This window comes from Helianthus annuus, chromosome 8 (genome assembly GCF_002127325.2).
Source record: "Helianthus annuus cultivar XRQ/B chromosome 8, HanXRQr2.0-SUNRISE, whole genome shotgun sequence".
NCBI classification, from domain to species: domain Eukaryota; kingdom Viridiplantae; phylum Streptophyta; class Magnoliopsida; order Asterales; family Asteraceae; genus Helianthus; species Helianthus annuus.
In genome coordinates this window covers 20,651,101-20,671,991 of record NC_035440.2, presented here as the reverse complement: position 1 = coordinate 20,671,991, position 20,891 = coordinate 20,651,101, and the positions used below count along the sequence as shown (strand labels likewise).

The following is a 20,891-nucleotide window of genomic DNA, read 5'->3' as shown; positions in this document are numbered from 1 at the left end:
TTTTATTCGTGTTCGTTTATTTATTAAACGAACGGACACAAACAAAATTTTTGCCAAACAGTTCACGAATTGTTTGCTGAATGTTTAGTTCGTTTGCTGCCATAATTAAGGGATTTAGTCGCACGGTTGACAAAAATACATGTTTAGGAGTGTTATTAGCGAATATGTATGAGTTAACCGTTTTAAATATAATAAAAGAAGGGTCATCCTATTCACAAACGTCTCTACACACCCTTTTCATTCTATCTCTTATATATAGGGTTAGGTTTATTAGTGAACAAACCTTCTTGATTATGAATACTAGTGAACTAATTCTAACTCTATACATAAGTGTAAATCAATGACCATGATTTAATAATGAAAATACAATATTTTACGACTTAATGATATAAAAGAATGATTAAGATTTATTCACTTAATTTACAAATTAGTGTTTATTATACACCACCATATAGAGAGAGAAAAAATTGACACCCTAAAATAAAGTTGTAAAAATAGTATTTTGTACTCACTTATTTTAAAAAATTATAAAATAAAATATATTCAGGAGCTCTGAAAACCCTAAAGTGACCCCTCCCATCTCTCTCATTCCACCATTGTCCAGCTATATAGCCAAAGAGGGGTACTACACTGAGAAAAAGCCTGCTCCTTTTTTTGTTTTCTTTGATCGATCTTCTGCTACCATCCATCCATCCATCTATCATCAGCCTTTAATATCTCTGTGTTAGTAGGGTTTCTAAGAGAGTCTCATTTAATCTTGTCAAACAACTGATTTAAACCACAAGCACACAGAAAGAAAATAGAAAAAAAAAAAAAAAAAGAGTTTCTTGTGGAGCCCTATACAATTTCCCCCTTTGCCCTTTTCAGTCTGCGTCCTCTCTTTCTTAATCTACCTGTTCTAGAGTGAGATAGACACATATTTAGATACATACACAATATATATAGAAAGTGAGAGAGTAAGGTGAGTATAAAGAGAGAAATACATACAAACATAATGCAGCAGCACCTGATGCAGATGCAGCCCATGATGGCAGCTTATTATCCCACTAACAGCGTTACTACTGATCACATTCAACAGGTTTTCAAGTGTTCCTTCATGACTCTTCTTTCTTTCTTCTTTAGCTTTCTCTCTCACACACAACACACACTTAAAGAGTCCAGTTCTTGTGTCTTGTTGTTTGGGTTGTGTGTTTGTGTTTAACTTCTTTTTTCATCTTTTTGTCTTCCCTTTTACTTTTTGGCTTTTACTTGCTTGTTTCTTCATCTGCAACAAGTTCCCTTCCACATACAACTTACTTTTGCTTGTTGTTACATTTCTGTCTACTGTATATGTTATTTCCTATTGTTTTTTTTATTTTGTGTGTGTTTTCTTACACATTTTAACATGAAAACTACAAAGAAACAAAAATAAAAATAAAAATAAAAATAAATCTTTATCTTACAATAACAAATCTTTTGTTAAAAATAGCAAATCCCATGTTATTCCTTGTTTAAGTTATTTGGGAAATTTATCTTTAAAATATTTGGTTTTGGGAATAAATAATCTTACCTTCTTGGTAATCTGTGAGTTAAGATTCTGCATTAAACATTCTTTATTTTCATTAATATCTGTGCGTGCGCATGCTAATCGATGCCCTATTGATATATGTGTTGGCCTTTAGCTATCCAGGTATCTTGCTAGTTCTATATGTAGATTTTATTAAATATAAAAAGATGATTGAGAATATGATTATTTAGATTATATTATATAATATGTCTGTTCATTTTACAAACTTCACTAGACCAACAAAACAACATAGATTCGAAACTAATTGTGTACTAGACCTAGTGTTTGACTTTATGTAGTAGGGTAGAATCGTATCAGATTGTGTTGTACAGATCAATCTTTAGGGTTCAGATGCTGATTTTCTAGGACATCTAGGAAAAATAAGTGCATGTAGATCATCAAACTTGTAGTGGCTGTGTGACACTTATGGAGTCAAGTCATGTAGATAAAGTTTGTGATCATGGGTACGCATCTTGACTGCACTAGTGATTGTAGGTGTTAGGGGTGGTTTAAGAGCATCTCTGGTGCGCTCGGTACATTCATAAAATATGGCTTTCATTATTCTCACGTCACTAAATCTTATTTCACATCCCTTTTACTCTAATCTCTCTATATATATATCTATAATCAAAGAGATAGAGGAGACTTATTTTCACATCTTTTTTCACTCTATTTCTCCCGCTATATATCTACAGAGATAGAAGGGAGGGTGTATATATATATCTATGTATCTATATGTAGAGAGAGATAGAGGGGACTTATTTTCACATCCATTTTCACTCTATCTCTCCCTCCATACATAGAGAGACACAGAGGGGAAGGGTGTGTGAATATTAACTCCCAAAAATATTATATAGAATATATTAGTTACGGTTTTATTCTATTATCTTTAAAATTAATAGAAGGGTATCGCGAGTGGCGCTCGGCTCGTTGATAAAGTATTAGATAGAATATATTAGTTAGGCTTTATTATTTAATTGTATTTAATGTAGTTTGATTAGGTTTTCTTTGTAATTTTTCTCATTGTATCCCTATATATAATCGAGGGTTTTTCGTTATTCTATGTGGAGCCACCTCAGCCACTGACCCCACCTTTACGGATAGCTCATTTCCCAAGGCTGTCTCCGCTATATAGAAAAGCCTTCCTACTGTAACCCTTGACTCTCCTTGCCACGTCTGTGTTGGCGGGGCCTTTAACCCTCGTTTACCTAAGCATCCGTCAACACCCAAAGGGCACCGTTTGCGGGTGCTCAAGGCATTAGAAACCTTGATCGTCTACGGTTTTAGGACTTAACGTAGGTAATTAGGTAATGCTAAAGAATCGTCAAATGATTACCTTGGTTTTAATTAATATTTGTGGTTAGCATCAAGATTCCCCTATTATTTTTAATAACAATCTAATCTCCTACTAGTTCTACGCAAATGTCCATGGCGGGACTCGAACCTTCGACCTCTTGGGAGGGGCAACACCCTCTTTATAATTTAAAAGTAGTAGTCAAATAATGTTAGCTAAATTATTTGTTTTGTTTTAAACAGTTATCCTATAGGCCCCTCCTTGAATTGAAGAACGGTTGTTACAGATGGGGCAAATAATGTTAACTATGACCCCATTAGGGTATGTGTCCCATTTTCTGTAGGGCAAAAAGGTGATCATTTGCTATAGATTGGGCAAATAATTCAAGGGTGGGAGAATAAGGGTACATGCCCCATATTTGTATGGCTAAATGACTCAATATTGCTCAAGACAGGTGTACTTGTGTTGTGTGTGTCCCCATTAAAAGAAAATAATGCTAGTTATAATATTTTTAATCATTATACGTGGGATATTGTTGCATGTAGAGTGTATTTCTAATAAATTTCATCAAAAACAATAATGCTGGTTAATATTTATAATCTTTATATATGGGATATTGTTACCCGAATATTAGGCTGGTTTTAATATTTTTAATCTTTAGGTGTTGATTGTATAATGTTATGGTTTTTGTGATCATATTTAATACATTATATATTTATTTATTAGAAGTTTTCATAATATGAATGTATATTATTTTGTACTCTTCCTAAACAGATCCGCACTAAACGATTAACTCATGTGTGCAGTATCTTGATGAGAACAAATCTCTGATTCTGAAAATAGTTGAGAGCCAAAACTCGGGGAAACTGACCGAATGCGCAGAGTGAGTGCTTTCAGTTCTTACTTTTATTTATTTGTTTTAAAGATCTCACAAATTGTCGATGTGTAGTGGCCTTTTATATGTTAGCATTCCTACTTTTAACTGCTTGTAATCTTATTATGGCAGAAATCAAGCAAAGCTTCAGAGGAACCTTATGTATCTTGCTGCCATTGCTGATTCTCAACCACAGGCGGCTGCCGTTCATTCCCAGGTAAATATTTAGCTCTATATGGCTTTTGATTAAACACACAATGTGGGTAGAATCCTATTCAAAACCTCTTAAATGATTGTATTAAAAAATAGTTTATTTTTGAAGCATCTGAAGTTAGTTGTGTGATTGAAATGAAATGCAGTACCCGCTTGGCGGAATGATGCAGCCAGGTGGTCACTACATGCAGCAGCACCAACAAGCTCAAGCTCAACAGATGTCACCACAAGCACTCATGGCTGCACGTTCATCTATGCTCTACAGTCAGCAGCAGTACTCTTCACTGCAGCAGCAGGCTGCCATTCACAGTCAGCTAGGAATGAACTCTGGTGGTGGTGGTAGTGGGGGAAGCAGTGGGCTTCACATGTTACATAGTGACGGCACCGCTAGTGGCAGTGGTGGGCACCTAGGCATAGGAGGGTTCCCTGACTTCTCCCGTAAGCAAGATATCGGGCTTTCTGGCCCGACTACTGAAGGTCGTGGTGGTGGCGGCGAAGGTGGCGAGACACTTTACTTGAAATCTGGTGATGAAGGTAACTGATGTTTTTACCTGTTAAGCATCATATAATATGAAGTCTGCTATATTTAGTATGAGAAGTAGGTAAGAAGAGCAGAAATATGGAAAAATAACTGGTTAAGATGCTTATAAATGGATTTTGGTGTTGTGTAACACCTCAGAACTCGAATTTCACTGTGTGTATGTTGCTGAACCATGAATCATGTTATCGTAGTTGTTTTTGTTGTATATTTGTAGCTTGTCGGAGTTCATGTTTCTTCGTCTGCCACAGTTTGTCTTTAGTGAAATTCGCTCAGCAACCTATATAAGTTGCACTTGAACATACTCGTGTCATTAAAACACGAGTTTGCCAACATAAAAGGTTTGTTGTTCGAGCCACACTCGAACATACATGCGTCTTTCCCAAGAGCAGCCATAGATTTCATATTTCAGGGTTGTTGGGTTTAAGCCAAGGTTTGTGTTCATTTCCTCTCACACAGGGCTCGATAATCGAGATGTGCTTGGCTTTGATATTTTTTGTTGTTTGCTCCTATCCATGTTAATATTCACACATCCCTCTTCTCTATCTCTCAGTACATACATAGATATATAGAAATTGAGTGTAAAAGAGTTTGAGAATAAGATAGAGGGATGTGGGAATAGTTGTAACTCTTGATACTCAAATAGATGATGTATTCTAGGGTAAAAATGCCATTAGACCACACAGTGTGGGCGTGATTTTGTGGTGTTTATGCCACACTATGACGCACACCCCACCCCGGGAACGGCGTAGTCCTTGGCGTTTACATTTGGGCTTGGGTTTTCCTCCGGCGTAGGGGGCATTCTGGTTGTGAAGTGGAGGCTCTTGATTGGGTTATATATATATATATATATATATTGGACAATGCTAGACAGAAAACCCTCATTTAGGTAGAAAACTCTGGAAACCCAAATCTCCCCCCATTTTTACCCAACCTCCCGACATTTTTTTTTTTGAAAAAAATTACACATGTAATATACATGTTTTAGAGTGTTTTGGGCAAAAAAAAACAAAAAAGCGCCGAAGGGATTTTTTTTAAAAAAAATAAACAAATTTCAGTGCCTAACATGTCTTAGGCAAAAAAGACAGAAATTTTTTAAAATTGCTGAATTTTTTTTTTAAATTATCCCTTTGGCGCTTTTTTGATTTTTTTGGCCCAAAAGTCTTAAAAACATGTATATTACATGTGTTATTTTTTTCAAAAAAAAAAATGTCGGGAGCTTGGGTTTTCTAGGGTTTTTTTATATAGATAGGGTTTTCTATATAGCCCAACCCTATATATATATATATATATATATATATATATATATATATATATATATATATATATATATATATATATATATATATATATATATATATATATTATAAAACAGTCACTAATCACGCCACTCCCACACCGTCCATTTTAGCACCATGTCACGTTCTGACGTGTGGTCTACGTGTCGTATAATGCCTCTCTTAGTGTAAGTTTGTGTTTGTTCAACTGATATAATCTATGATTTTAATGTTTTCTATCACAGATGTACGTCGACATGCTTTCAATATAATCATACCTAGATAGATTCACCCATTTGAAAATTGAGATTTAGGGTTTCGGAACCTGAAGTGGGTGTTTTTCAAATGCAATTTTGGCATGGCTTTGGGCTATGATTATATCATTTTATCCATTATATGAGGAATAGTGTCAATTTTGTCTTTTTTTTTTTTTTTAAGTTTAATCGTTTCCATTTTTATTATAATACTTTAGATTTTTATAACTTTTCCACAAGATTAGTTTAGGCTTTTTCTCGGATATGATCGTCATTCGGTGGTTGTTTGGTATGGTGTTTAATGGTCACATTTGATCTGTCAGGTTTTTTTTACCCCTCGATTTTCTAATGTGTCATAAAAATTCTACTTTGTCTATGTGTTACGTTACGTGAGTCAGTTGGTGTTAGAATTCATATTTTTATATTAAGTTGTCATGTGTTATCATTCAAAACAAAAGACAAAGTATATGATATTCTGCTTAAACATTTTTCAATTGTATATCTTAATTTATTTTTAAGACTTCTAAATCGATTTAATACCATTTAAATATTTTCATATTTCTTGTGATTTTTAAATATAGGAACTTTTTGGTTGACATTGACTTAAATTTACATTAAACTGTAGTTTTGCAGTTTTACACTTTATGGTTGACACTAAGAATGACATCAGTACCATACAGGTATACAGGTAGGGGTGCAAACGAGCCGAGCTACTCGAGCTCGTCTCGAAAAAAAGCTCGAACGAGCCGAGCTTAAACGAGCTCGAGCTCGAGCCCGAGCCTAAAAACAAGCTCGTTTAGTAAACGAGCCCGAGCGCGAGCTTCACTTATCGAGCTCGAGCCGGCTCGCAAGCCTAATCGAGCTTTCTGTTTATATATTTTTTATTAATATATTAAACATATATTTACATAATAATAATTACCATTTATAAATTAATTAATAAATACTAAATGAGTCGAGCCCGAGCCGAGCTCGAGCTTGAAAAATTACCTTTGAGCCGAGCTCGAGCTTTAGAAATAAAGCTCCAATCGAGCTGAGCTCGAGCTCGAGCTTTCATGTGTTAAACGAGCTCGAGCTCGAGCCTGGTCGAGCTCGGGCTCGGCTCGGCTCGTTTGCACCCCTATATACAGGTACCAATACCGCATTTACCAATACTAAAATTGAGGAAAAGTGGATACCGAATATATTGGTTTGGTACCGGTATTAGTACCGATTTTTCGGTACTTTACCGTATTAGTACGGCTTTGATGTTTTCCATTGTTTAATATAAAAAAATATCATGTCCTGCATCCATCAATCAAAGGCAATTAGTAATCCATACAGACAAAGAAAGATAAATTTATCAAATATGTTTGTCTCTTTTTTCTAACCTATATAAAAGTCAATTATTCATTCTCTCTCTAAAAGAGTTGCATACTCAGATCAATTTGGTTACAATAATATACAAGTATAACATAAATTAATAGCAAATATAATATAGTTTATTCTCTATAGTCAGTATATAGGATTTCTCTTTTTAAGTATCGTTGCTAGTATAATGATTTATTAGATATAACAATTTCTTTGTATCGAACATTTCTTATCTATCTGTATTTTTTTTCTCAATACGGTATCAGATAATATTAAGCTATTTCATCGTGATGACTTAATGTTAAAACATATATATTAACGTACATATATGCTTCAACTCGGTTTCATAGTCTAGTGCTAACTTTCATATAGACATAAATAAAAACATCAAAATCACCTAACTATTCTTTCGTCTAACTACAAATAGCGTAGCTTTGTGGGGGCGGGAGGGGGCGGCCGACCCCCCGAACTTTTCGCTCAGTAGTGGAGAGTATGTAGTTTTCGTATAGAAATTTTTGGGTATATACGTTTTTGACCCCCCGGTTTTATAGAAATTTTTAGTATATACGTTTTCGACCCCCCGGTGGAAATTCTCAAACTTCGCCATTGACTACAATAATGTAAATTCAAGTATCATCACACCAATAACAAATATAATATGGTTTATAATAGAAGAAGATGGCTTGATTGATCGGAGATTATAGATTAAAATAGTGTACCAGATTATGGATAATATGGAAATATAAATTAATTACATAGTTGCCAAAAAAACCCTTTGGATTTCCTTAGTAAAATTCGGTACTAATACCGTTTTTTACCAAAAAAAATATTAATACCGTTTTTTACCGATATCGAAATTTGAAAAATCTAATACCAATATCAGTACCATTTATGATTATTCTGTACAGTACCAGTATTTTCGTAAAAAATCTCATCCCTAGTTGACACCCATTGTTAGCTTTATATCCTATTTTGAAAATTCATCAACATTATGCCATCCCATTTTCAAAATGCGTTAATGTGACTGCATTTTAACGTCGTTAAATGTCAATGTTACCCACTAATGGGTCAGGGGCAAAAGAGACATTTCACCTTGTTTTTATTTAAATGGTCAATTATCCACCTTACCTTTTCTTAACCCTTTTATTTTTATGCCCACTAATTCTCTCTCTCTCTTTCTCTTCTCACACACACACACCCCTAAATACACCTTCGACGATATTCCGACCATCGGAGTAAAACTTGCAACCGTCTTCTTCGGTAACCACCTAAACCACACTCACAACACCCAACCTCTGATATTTTACGTTTACGAGAGCAGTTTACGAGTTTTTTTAGTTTGCGAGCTCATTAAAATAGAGTTCTCGAGATTTTTGAGGTTTTTTTTTTTTTTTTTTTTTTTTTGCAACCACCTACTGCTACCATCCCCACCAATCATCCCACTCTGACCACCGTTAAATATCCTAACATAACCATCGGAGCACCTGCAGCCTTCACCTCGGCACCCATATCAAACCATACACTTCCACCTTTCATCTTCAAACCACCACGACTCACAATCTGTCACCATCCAACCTCTTCGACAAACATCACCATACTTCCGGTTAGCTTGTGATATATTTGAAGAAGAAGACTTTAAATATACAGGGACTTAAATTGTCAGTTAATAGAACAACAAGGTACACATGTCATATCACATTCAAAGTAACAGAAAGATGATGTCATCAGACAACAGAGTCTAATGTTGATGCATTTTGGAAACGAGATGGTAAAGTTGATGGATTTTCAAAATAGGGTGTAAAGATGACAATGAGTGTCAATCACATGGTGTAAAACTATAGTTACTCTTAAAATTAAAATTAACTATTTATTATATATTATATATTAACATTAACAATAACAATTCATGAAAGCCTCAGGAACACCACCACCACCAACAACTGGAAACGAGATGGTAAAGTTGATGGATTTTCAAAATAGGGTGTAAAGATAACAATGAGTGTCACTCTTAAAATTAAAATTAACTATTTATTATATATTATATATTAACATTAACAATAACAATTCATGAAAGCCTCAGGAACACCACCACCACCAACAACAACAAAATATTTTTTAGACGTTTTGATCTACACCTAGATGTATTTATTTTCGCTACATCATGTTATATTGTCAAAACCGAGAACGAATTGGTTTAACGCGCCGCAACGTGCGCCAGGTATAAAACTAATTGCCAATTAAATACATTTATATAAATGGTGAAAGTTCATTTTATGTTTAATATTTATATAAATATAACTACTTATGTATTTAAATTTAAACGAACATAATTGAACAAATATAAACAAGCGTAAATAAATGAACATAAATGAACGAACAAAACGTGTGTTGATGTTCGTTCGTTTAATTAAATGAACAAAAAATGTGTTCATCTTCTTCCATTTATTAAAAAAGATGAACATAAACGAACTTGCTACCAAACTACTTCACGAACAGTTCATGAACATTCGATTTATTTACAGGCCTAATATTTCCCACTTGAATCCTCATTAGACACTTATCACTCTATGGAGCTTCTCAACCTTCTAATTTATTTTAGTATTTGTAGAATAACTTAGCTCTTTATGTCGCAACCCCCGTCCCCTTGACAAACCCGGGTATGGGCGGCCGCGGCCAGTTTCGGTGGTATCTGGTGTTTATCCATTTTGGCAGCGGAAATTACATCAGGATCGTAGTTAGAAAATATTTTATCAGAGTAAAATACCACACTTTTATAATATCAAACACATGGGATAAAACTCAAGTTTTAAGTACACACATTTTTATAGGAATATATCATATTTTTATTTAATAAAAACATCTATTTATTTTAGGTAACTTTATTGCCACTTTTTCCAAGCTTTCAGTGTTGTCCAGCTGGCTTCTATTTGGTTTTCACATATCGTTACCTGAAACGCGTTTAAAAACATTTTGTCAGTGGAAAATACTGGTGAGTGAATCCCAGTTTAATCAGGTTTAAATAAAAACCAGTGTACAGTATTGAGGGCGGTATCGCAATTACATTTGTTTCCAAGTCATATCAATTACCACCCACGGTACTGTCAACCCGACTTGTGGAAATGTTACCCCTCGCAAGGCAGTAACAAATTTTGTATACAAAACCCCAACATATCGACGATAATTGTATCCTTAAAAATACTCAATAACTGTTTAATATATAATTAATCGTGTGAGATTTTGTAAAAACAATTTGCAAAAAAGGAGATTACTCACATTGTTGTCTTAGATTATCCTTTAGGATTTCCTGGTGACAATCTATAAATTACACAAATGCACACGCGTTAGTATAATAACCCATTTTAACATTAGTAATACCCTCCCCGAGATGATATTCCAACGACTACGTCGGGCAAAACCACGAGAGCCGTTACGGAACCCTAGATCAATCGGGCAGAGTATCTAACACGTATCCAGGGGTTATGATACTTACAACGGAGCAGAACTTCGTTATTTAGGGGGTATTATGCCCGGAGATTATGCCTACTATAAGAAAATTTCGAGAGAGAGAGTTTTGAACGAGTTTCGACTGAAGGCCCGAGCTCCAGCTTTATAGGGGCTGATTTTGGGTCTTACGCGGCCCGCGTAAGATGTAGCAAGGGGCTACGCGGCCCGCGTAGTAGGGGTAGGCCGTAGGTGATCCGGGTCACGTATAGGTTCAACACGTGTTGCCACGTGTCAACACCGGGTGAAGCCTCGTCTTTGATCGCTCGCGGCCCGCGTAGGCAGTAGCCAAAGGCTACGCGCCCCGCGACAGCCTCAATTTTGTTATTTTTATTTTATTTTTAATGATATTTCATATTTTGGGCTCGGTCTTCACATACGGGGTGTATTTTAAGACATATTGGAATATTTTAAATATTTTTAGGGTGTTGGAAAAATTTTCAGGAGAGTTTTATACTTTATTTTAAAATTATTTTTATTTCCAGTTATATTTTATTATTACATATTTAATTTGGTGTATACATAGACTGACCTAGCCAGCCTTCGAGCTACATTGTTACGCCTCCGAGATTTTTTATATACCATCTAAACAATAGTATTTTTCATACAAATGTCACACGTAAAAGGGTTGGCAAAACTGATACAATGTCACACGTAAAAGGGTTAGCAAAATTGATATATACTACCAGGGGCGGATCTTAGTGGAGCCGTGGCAGGGCCACGGCCCTGGCAAGTTTTTCGGCCGTAGTGCTAATTTTCCGCATTTCGATCGAAATTTTGTATATATACTATGTTCGGCCCTGGCAAGTTTTTCGGCCGTAGTGCTAATTTTAGTGTTCGTGTCTTTCGGCCCTGACAGGTTCAACGGGCAAGATCCGCCACTGTATACTACGATGGTTCCTTCATGTTCTTCTAATATTTTTGAAAAGGTTAAGGATTCAAATCATGCTTCTTATCTTGTTTTTAGGATTTTAGAAAGATTTTTTTTTTTTTATGTAGAAGCCAATTGTTTTTTTTGGGACTTTTCCAAAACATGCATGTTTTAATTAAAAAACAAAAATTAATAAACATATATAGTTAAGAACCATATTAACTTAGACATTGGGAAGCGGCTATGTTTTGTTCTTTTAGTTTTTTCAACGAATTTAGTTTCCTGTCAAATAAGATTTTTATAGCTTAATTTAGTTTAAACTAATCATGAACTTTTTAAATATGTTGTTAATTTGATAGATATTCAAACACTAAATATTAGTGACACTGTAAAAAAAAAAACCATAGACCCGTCATGTGTTTAAAACCAATAATACTAGCAAAATAAGTAATAATCTAAATATTAATAAAAGACTTCATTTAATGACACATGACATTCTCTCTGACAATCTTTATTTTTTATTCAATAAATTAATAGGATTTAATCTAACTCACCTCCTTCAATTTAAATTTATAAAAAATTAATTATCTTTGGAATTACAAAAATCAAAGATTTAAGCCTTATCGTGGATAGACTTCCGACAAAAGAAGCTTTAAGGAAAAGAAACGTCATGGCTGGAGAATTTCGTGTCCTTTTTGTGGCGGATGATGAATCTGCTGATTATCTCTTCGTTGCTTCGAATGTTTGGAACGAAATTAGCTCATGGTGTAGGATCCCAAATATTTTTGCGTTCACAATTAAGGATCTCCTGGACATCCATAAGGTTCTAAAGGTTTCGGAGAAAAAGAAGGAGGCGATTCAAGGCATTATAAGGATCGCTTGCTGGAGTTTGTGGAGAGCTAGAAATAATTTTATTTTTTCTAATTCTCCGTTGAAGATAGATAGTATTGTTAGCGAGATTAAGGCCATGGGGTTTATTTGGTTTTCGAATATATCTAGATACAAAGGGGTTGATTGGGGTGATTGGAGCTCGTTTGTAAATATGTAATTGTTGGTTGGTTTGTTGTTTTTTGGTCGGCCCGGTTTGGGTCGGCTGGTTTGTTAATGAAAGTTACTTTTCAAAAAAAAATAAAAAATTATAGACCACCTGTATCACAATATTCTATATACTAACTATTCATAATTTTAATAGATTTATCATACGCAAGTCTAACAATAACTCTTTTTTCTAAAAACGATTTACATTTCCCCCTCCCTTCCTTGGAACTTTAATAGAGTTATCAAACGGGCCTTTAAGTTTAATAAAGTTATTTTTTTATATTTATAACTTATTTTATCGTCGTTTAGATTAAAGCCTCACTTTTAACTCCAAAAACGATGTACGCCCCCCCCCCCCCCCAAAAAAAAAAAAAAACTTTAATAGAGTTATTATACATGCTTTATATTAACCCTTCAATATAAAATCTAACAAATTTAATAGTTTTTTACTTTCTTTATTATAGTTGATTGTTTATTTTTACCGCCGTTTAGATTAAAACTTGTACGGTCTATAATAATCTATTAATGTATCATATAACAAATACATCCTCTTCAGCACCATCTTATGACCCCACAACGAACTACGGGCTCCAATACTAATATATAATAACAGAATATATTTATTATTATAAAAACAAGAATACAATACTAACAAAAATATATTATTATTATTATAAAAACAAGTATACAAGAAAATAAAAAAAGACAACAAAAATTTACTTTGGAAGGCAAGGAATGATCGGGTCTTCAATTGAATTAACAAAAAGTTGGAAATTGTGTTGGAGGAAAAATAGCAACTTCGTATGTCTGGTTAAAAAATAAAGGTGGTTTCAATACGATTGAGTGAAAGGAGTAATGTAACTTGATATTGTTTTTATATTGTTGTTTACTTGTATATTGTAGTTCCTTGCTATATTGTTTTTAATCTTAAATAGATCGGGTCTTCAGTTGAATTAACAAAAAGTTGGAAACTGTGTTGGAGGAAAAATAGCAACTTTGTGTGTCTGGTTAAAAATAAAGGTAGTTTCAATACGATTGAGTGAAAGGGGTAATGTAATTTGATATTGTTTTTATATTATTGTGTACAATATATTTATTATTATAAAAACAAGAATACAATACTAACAAAGTAAGTAGTAATATATAATAACATAATATATTATTATTCTTATGAATACAAGAAAACAAAACAAGGAAACAAAAAGAAAAAAAGACAATAAAAATGTACTTTGGAAGGAAATGAATGATCTGGTCTTCAATTGAATTAACAGAAAGCTAGAAATTGTGTTGGAGGAAAAATAGCAACTTCGTATGTCTGGTTAAAAATTTCAATACGATTGAGTGCAAGGAGTAATGTAACCTGATATTGTTTTTATATTGTTGTGTACTTGTATATTTTAGTTCCTTGCTATATTGTTTTTAAGCTTAAATAGAACGGGTCTTCAATTGAATTAACAGAAAGCTGAAAACTGTGTTGGAGGAAAAAATAGCAACTTCGTATGCCTGGTAAAAAATAAAGGTAGTTTCAATACGATTAAGTAAAAGGAGTAATGTAACTTGATATTGTTTTTATATTGTTGTGTACTTGTATATTCTAGTTCCTTGCTATGTTGTTTTTAATGTTAAATAGACCGGGTCTTCAATTGAATTAACAGAAAGCTGAAAACTGTGTTGGAGGAAAAATAGCAACTTCGTATGTCTGGTTAAAAATAAAGGTAGTTTCAATACGATTATGTCACTTGATATTGTTTTTATATTGTTGTGTACTTGTATATTTTAGTTCCTTGCTATATTGTTTATTAATCTTAAAAAGATCGGGTCTTCAATTGAATTAACAGAAAGCTGGAAACTGTGTTGGAGGAAAAATAGCAAGTTCGTATGTCTGGTTAAAAATAAATGTAGTTTCAATAAGATTGAGGGAAAGGCGTAATGTAACTTGATATTGGTTTTATATTGTTGTGTACTTGTATATTCTAGTTCCTTGCTATATTGTTTTTGTTTTTAATCTTAGGGTAAATTAGTTTTTGAGTCCCTGTGTTTTAGTGGTTTTAACCACTTGAGTTCAAAATCAAAATGTTTAACAATCTGAGTCCCTATAGCCACTTTTCTTAACCATTTGAGTCCAATTTTCTAACAGTGTTAGAATTATTTTGTTAAAATTTGTTAAAAGACCAAATTACCCTTACTAAGATCTCTTTCTCTTCCTTATCTTTCTTTCCCTATCATATAGACTATCCCCATTGCTGCAACTCCCTCCACCACCGCACCACACCACCACTACCACTACCACCACCACCACTGCACCACCACCGCACCACCATCATCACCACCACCATCCCCACCATGAGCACCACTATCCCCACCGCACACACACACCCACCACTACACATCCACCAAATCAAACCAAAAGGCACAAATGACTTCCATAGTACAAAACTTGACTCACCAGTCACCACCGTCACCGTGTTCAACAACACAATGAATCAACAGGTGCAGAAGAACACACTCTACGTCAGTAAGAAACCCTAACCCCCAAATTTCAATTTCACACAAAAATACTTGCATACACGCTGTATCATACAAATTTCACCACAATTTGTATCCACAACTCACTAGAAAGTTGGCATGTCCAATCAGTATATATGTAGAATCATGAAAGCTATATAAGTAAAACAAGAAAGAATGAAAAAGTAAAGTTATTATGTGTGTTGACTTGGGTAGGAATTGCAGAGAGAGAGAGAGAGAGAAGAAAATTCCCAAAATCCTGGTCTCCTTAATAATCTTCATCCTCTCAGTAAACATAGAAGCAGGCCTTCCACTTGCCGGAGTTGGAGATTACATCCCGGGTCTTTTTTCCGGCTTCTTTGGCCTGTTGAATATCGGCTTCGGTGAGTGGGATCTTGTAATCTGCTGTGGTGGCGTAGGCTGAACCGTCCAGATTGCCCGCACTCTACCCGTGACGGACCAATATGATTCTTTTCGGAAGGAATTTCTGTTGTTCACTCATTTTGTTTGTTTCTCAGCTGGTTGGTGGTGGTTGGTGGTGGTAGTGGTAGTGGTGCGGTGGTTGCAATGGTGGTAGGATGGTCTAGAGTGTGAGAGAGAGAGAGTGTGTGTGCAGGTTAGGTTGTAGGTGTTGTATTATATATAATTTAATTTAATTTTATAAATAATATTAAAATCATGCATTAAAGACTTGTTCTTTGTATTTTGTGCATTAAAGAGTTGTATTTTATATGTAAATGACTAAAATGCCCTTGTAGTTAACAAATTTTGTGGATGGTGTTAGAAAATTGGACTCAAATGGTTAAGAAAAGTGGCTATAGGGACTCAGGGCGTTAAACATTTTGATTTTGGACTCAAGTGGTTAAAACCCCTAAAACACAGGGACTCAAAAAGTAATTGATTGCTTTGGCAAAAAAAAAAAAATAATAATACGTTTATTTATAGTACACTGGCTTAATATCTAAATACAAATCAATTACTGGATAGAAAAAAAAGTGAAAACCAGTGACCATATAAAGCAATTTTGCCTAATTTATTGCACCAAAGATTCAAAGTTGTGTTTATTCACAGAAACTGTCTACAAGGACAAAGTCTTTGGCATGCATCCAGTGATGATAGATTCACTGAATCAGTGTATCCATGGTACACATATCATTCCTTTCCTAGTTATCCTTTTCTTTTTTCCCTTTAAATTATATAATTAAAAACATTATCAACAAATTTAATTTTTTATAATAGAATACTTTAAATTGCACTGTTCCTTTTTTGGCCTTTAAGGGTTTTGAAAACACAAAATTTAGTCATCTATATAGTTAAAAACATTATCACTAAATATTAAAATACACATATGACATATTAGGCCCTTCGGGGCGTCTTCGGTATACCGAAGCGGGGTGGAGAGAAGGAAGGCGGTAAGACACCGCCAACCCTTCGGTAAATGAAATCGGGGAGGAGAGATGGTGGGGAACCGGTGGCGGCTCACCGAGAGAGAGGGAGGAGAGAGAAGGCAGCTGTCCAATCAGGTATTTTCTTTTTTTTTTTTTTTTTTTTTTTTAAAAAAAAAAACCAATTCACCTAATAGGGGAGTGGCGCCATCAAATGGGGGTGTTAGGGGAGTTTAAGAGGGGAGTTGACGTGGCACACGGGGATTGGTTTGGCGTAAGAGAGGGCACTCACCTATTAGGTGTGCACCCCCTTCACCCTTATACACTTGTAGCTTATCGATGAAGGTGAAATAAATATAAATTAGAGGTTAATTTTTAGAATCACAAGATCAATTGATGCTGTGGTTGGTTCATAGGATTAATAATAGTGAGTGTTGTTGTGGAACATTTTCAACTTCTCAGCAGTTCAAAGCTTGTCTTGTGTCGCGTCACGTCGTGGATAAAGTTGTCTAGTTTAGTGCTCGTTTACGATGGGTTGAGTCTTATGGCTCTTTTATAATGTTTTTTTTTTTTTTTTTCGTTTTATGTGGTTTAATTTGGTTTACATGCTTTTGAATGCCTCTTAATCAATGCATTATATGGAGAGTACAACGATGAATGCAAATGGTTGGCTAACCGTTGTATTTTCTTTCCTTCCCTTTTCACCATGATGACAAATATCACCATTTGTTTCTAACACGTTGTTTCTTTTCAACATTTTTTTACATTGAACACGTTGTTAGAGTTTATGCCTTCTCGACTTTTATAAATTGATAACGTCTAAAAGTTGTTTTCAACGTACTAACATAGTAAATGTTGTTAACAATATATTGACTTTCCTAGAAATGAATCTACTCCATGTAAGACCATGTGTAGTGGTTTGGGTGAATAATGCCCTTACCCTAGGGCGTTTTCCGCCACGTGTCAGTACAGTTAGCAAGGGGCATTATTGGGCGTTTTTTTAAAATGAGTGTAGTAGGGATGTGGGCATTATGTTAAAGGGTATAAAAAATTAAATAAAAATAAAAAACCAACAAAAAAACACCTATTGGATGAAGATGGGGAAGAGTTAATTCTATTGGCCAAACAAAATCCTTGAGAGCGTTGTTTAAATCACGCCAACTGAATTTTTTTTGCAAAAAAACGCTAAATAACGCCGGGTGTAGTGGATGCCGGGCGTTTTCCGGCGTTATTTTTTAAAATTTAAAAAAAAAAACGCCCCACTACACATGGTCTAATAGACGTAATACCATATGGAAGAGGAATCCTATCAATATATTTTCTGACGGATTTACCTGAGAAAGAGTGTTCAGGTATAAGCACCTACTTTGGGTATGTTTGGTATGGAGATTTTAAACTTTTAGGAGCTTATAGATTTAAGCTTTTAAGAAAAAGCTTCTACTCAATAAAAGCCGTGTTTGGTTGAAGGGGTCTGAAACTTTTAGGTTAGGAGCTTGAAGGTTTAGGTTGAACGCCCCTACTAGTAGCGTTTAGAAGGAGCTACAAGCTTTTAGGAAAAAAAATGATTATTTTAACCTCTAAACATAATGAACTTTTTAGTTATGTCCATTTTGGTCATTTTATATATTTTATTAAAAGTTCTAGCTAAGCTAATCTGACAAACACCTAAATATATCTAAAAAGCTACAATCACCAGCTACAGCTACCAGCCACCAGTCACCAACTTCCAGCTAACAGCCAACAGCCACCAGCCACCAGCTACTTTTGCCAAACATACCCTGAGTTCTTACTTTGGGTATTTTTGCCACTTCTGGTAAAACATGTATTACCTACAAAATTGTTAAGCCGGTTGCTAAATTAATAAGGTCAGGACAACTTCTAGAGATTATTAACTTAAAATAAGGCGCAAATGCTTGCTTATTAACATGTTCTACATAAATTGTTGCTAGTGCATGCTTGATAATTCTCATATCCCCTAAATATTATATATTGCCGTTGCATATTAGTTTTCTTACCTATTATATCACAATCGACACACACACATGTTCGGTCAATGAAAATAGACGTTGAGAATCTAATTTTAGTTATATTGTAATCATTATATTAAATAAATATACAATTTTACGTATTTTTCTTATTTTTAACACCAGAAACTTGCCTTATCGAAAGTTGGTAGATGATAGTTAATTAGTGTATAATGTATAGAATGTTGTTCATGTAGATACACGGTCATATATTCAGGCACATATAATTATGTATGTAAGTAATCTCTGGTATAACTATAGTCGATCGAAAGTAGATACACGGTCATATATTCATATTCAAGTAGCCACGATCGACGACAATATTGATTGCGGAAGACAGCCATGACATTATTAAACACAAAGAAGGTAGTAGTCAAGTACCATGACAATCAATGTTATTGCATGAAAAATAGAATAAGACGAGATAAAAGAAGACGAGAAACAAAAAAGAGGAAAAAGTATGATAAGACATAAAAAAAAGGAAGGTGAAAACCGTGAAAGTGTAAAAAGCTATTCAATATACAACTTAAGCTGTTAAGCATTTAACGTAACATAAGTTAATTCACATATTGTCCAACTTATCTTTAAGCTCAGATCAAGCATCATAAATGATTAAACGTCCAAGTCAAGATCTTAGATAAGATACAAGTTGCATGTGGTTCTCAAGTACTTAGCTTACTAGACGAGATAAGTACTAATATTAACTTTTTTTTTAATCTTAATCTTTGTAGTTATATTAACTCTTTTTTTTTATAAAATATCGAAAGACATGTTTTATGAAAAACACGAATCAAATTTTCAAAGAAAAGTTCAAGTATATAAATAATTAAAAACAAAATCTGGTTTCTCAAATACAAGTCACTATTACGAGTTTCATAAATGAACTTTAAAAAGGCTCCATGGTGTGGAGTGGCATCCCACCTTCATATCAGCCACTCATATCTCCAGACTCCAACATCACCCTACTGCCGCCAAAGGAGAGCGCCATTATTCCCTCCACCATTTGGCGAGTGCCTATGACTATGATTGCAGGTCTCGAGTATAGACGTGTGTATTATAATTAGATGACATTAATACATGTGCTAACCATTTTTTGCTTGTCTTTACAACTAATGAATATAGAATATTGGCTAGAGATGTCATAGTGACATATCATACGTGTCCGGGATCCTCAATCCTATATAATCTTGGTATCCTGGATATTATTTATGACTAACAACTACATTTTTATTCCAATTTGTAGAGACTAATTATTTGACTAAGTTCCAACTAAGGAAGACATAATTATCGTTGTTAAGCACGTGCAAAAATTGTTGAACGAGTCTACAACGGTTACAAGAAGAAGTCGTTATTATCCCAAAGATATTGCATAGTATGTTACTTATCCATTGTATTTAAGCTGAATAGATCAGATAGAAATGCACGAACACACACTTTCGCAATACTTGCAACACTTAGCTCTCGGTCCATTCGTTTTTACTAATTTAATAAGAAGAGTAGAGGCAACATGACAATTAGTCGACTCCCGAGGTTTTATTCCGGAGATCACAATTGATCAAGGGCTTTGCTCGTAAACACCTAGTGTATTGTCTTGGCCCACAATGAGGAAAAACGTTATGGTCTATGCACAGAAATGTGACACCTACTAAATACACAACAATATTCCTCAACCAGCTGAACCAACATATCTAATTACCTCCTCTTGGCCATTCATGAAATGGGGAATGGATGTACTTTGTAAATTATCAAAGGCTCCAGGAGGAAAAGTATTCATGTTAGCAATGACTAATTACTTCTCTAAATGGATTGAAGCATGTGCATTCGTTCAATTCAGGGATAAGGAAGTGATATCATTCAAGAAGCGCAATATCCTGACGAGATTCAGGTACTCGGCAGGGATAATTTGTGATAATGGATCCAATTCATCAGTAAAAAAACAACAAACTCTTGTGCTAGTTGGGGAATAAAGATGATCAGTTCCACTCCAGTATACCCTCAAGCTAACGGACAAGCAGAATCTTCCAGCAATATAAAAATCAATAACCTAAAGAAGAGCTTTGGTGCAAAGAGAGGAAACTGGGCAGAAGAACTTCCATTTGTTCTATGGGCGGATGGGACAACGACCAAGAATTCAACGGGGTGGACTCCATTCTCTTTAGTGTTTGGAACAGAAGTAGTGATCCCAACGGAAATGGTTGTCCTTACCGCTAGATCAAGACTG

General features: G+C 34.6%; 1 protein-coding gene across 1 annotated transcript; it reads left to right on the top strand.

The window, feature by feature from the left end:
* Positions 1–631: 631 nt before the first annotated feature.
* LOC110872323 (GRF1-interacting factor 1) lies at positions 632–4,675 on the top strand. The gene is made up of 4 exons (XM_022121104.2): positions 632–1,078; positions 3,647–3,723; positions 3,847–3,931; positions 4,074–4,675. The coding sequence occupies exons 1-4, from the start codon at positions 995–997 to the stop codon at positions 4,467–4,469; spliced, it is 642 nt and encodes a 213-aa protein (XP_021976796.1). The 5' UTR covers positions 632–994; the 3' UTR covers positions 4,470–4,675.
* Positions 4,676–20,891: the final 16,216 nt, after the last annotated feature.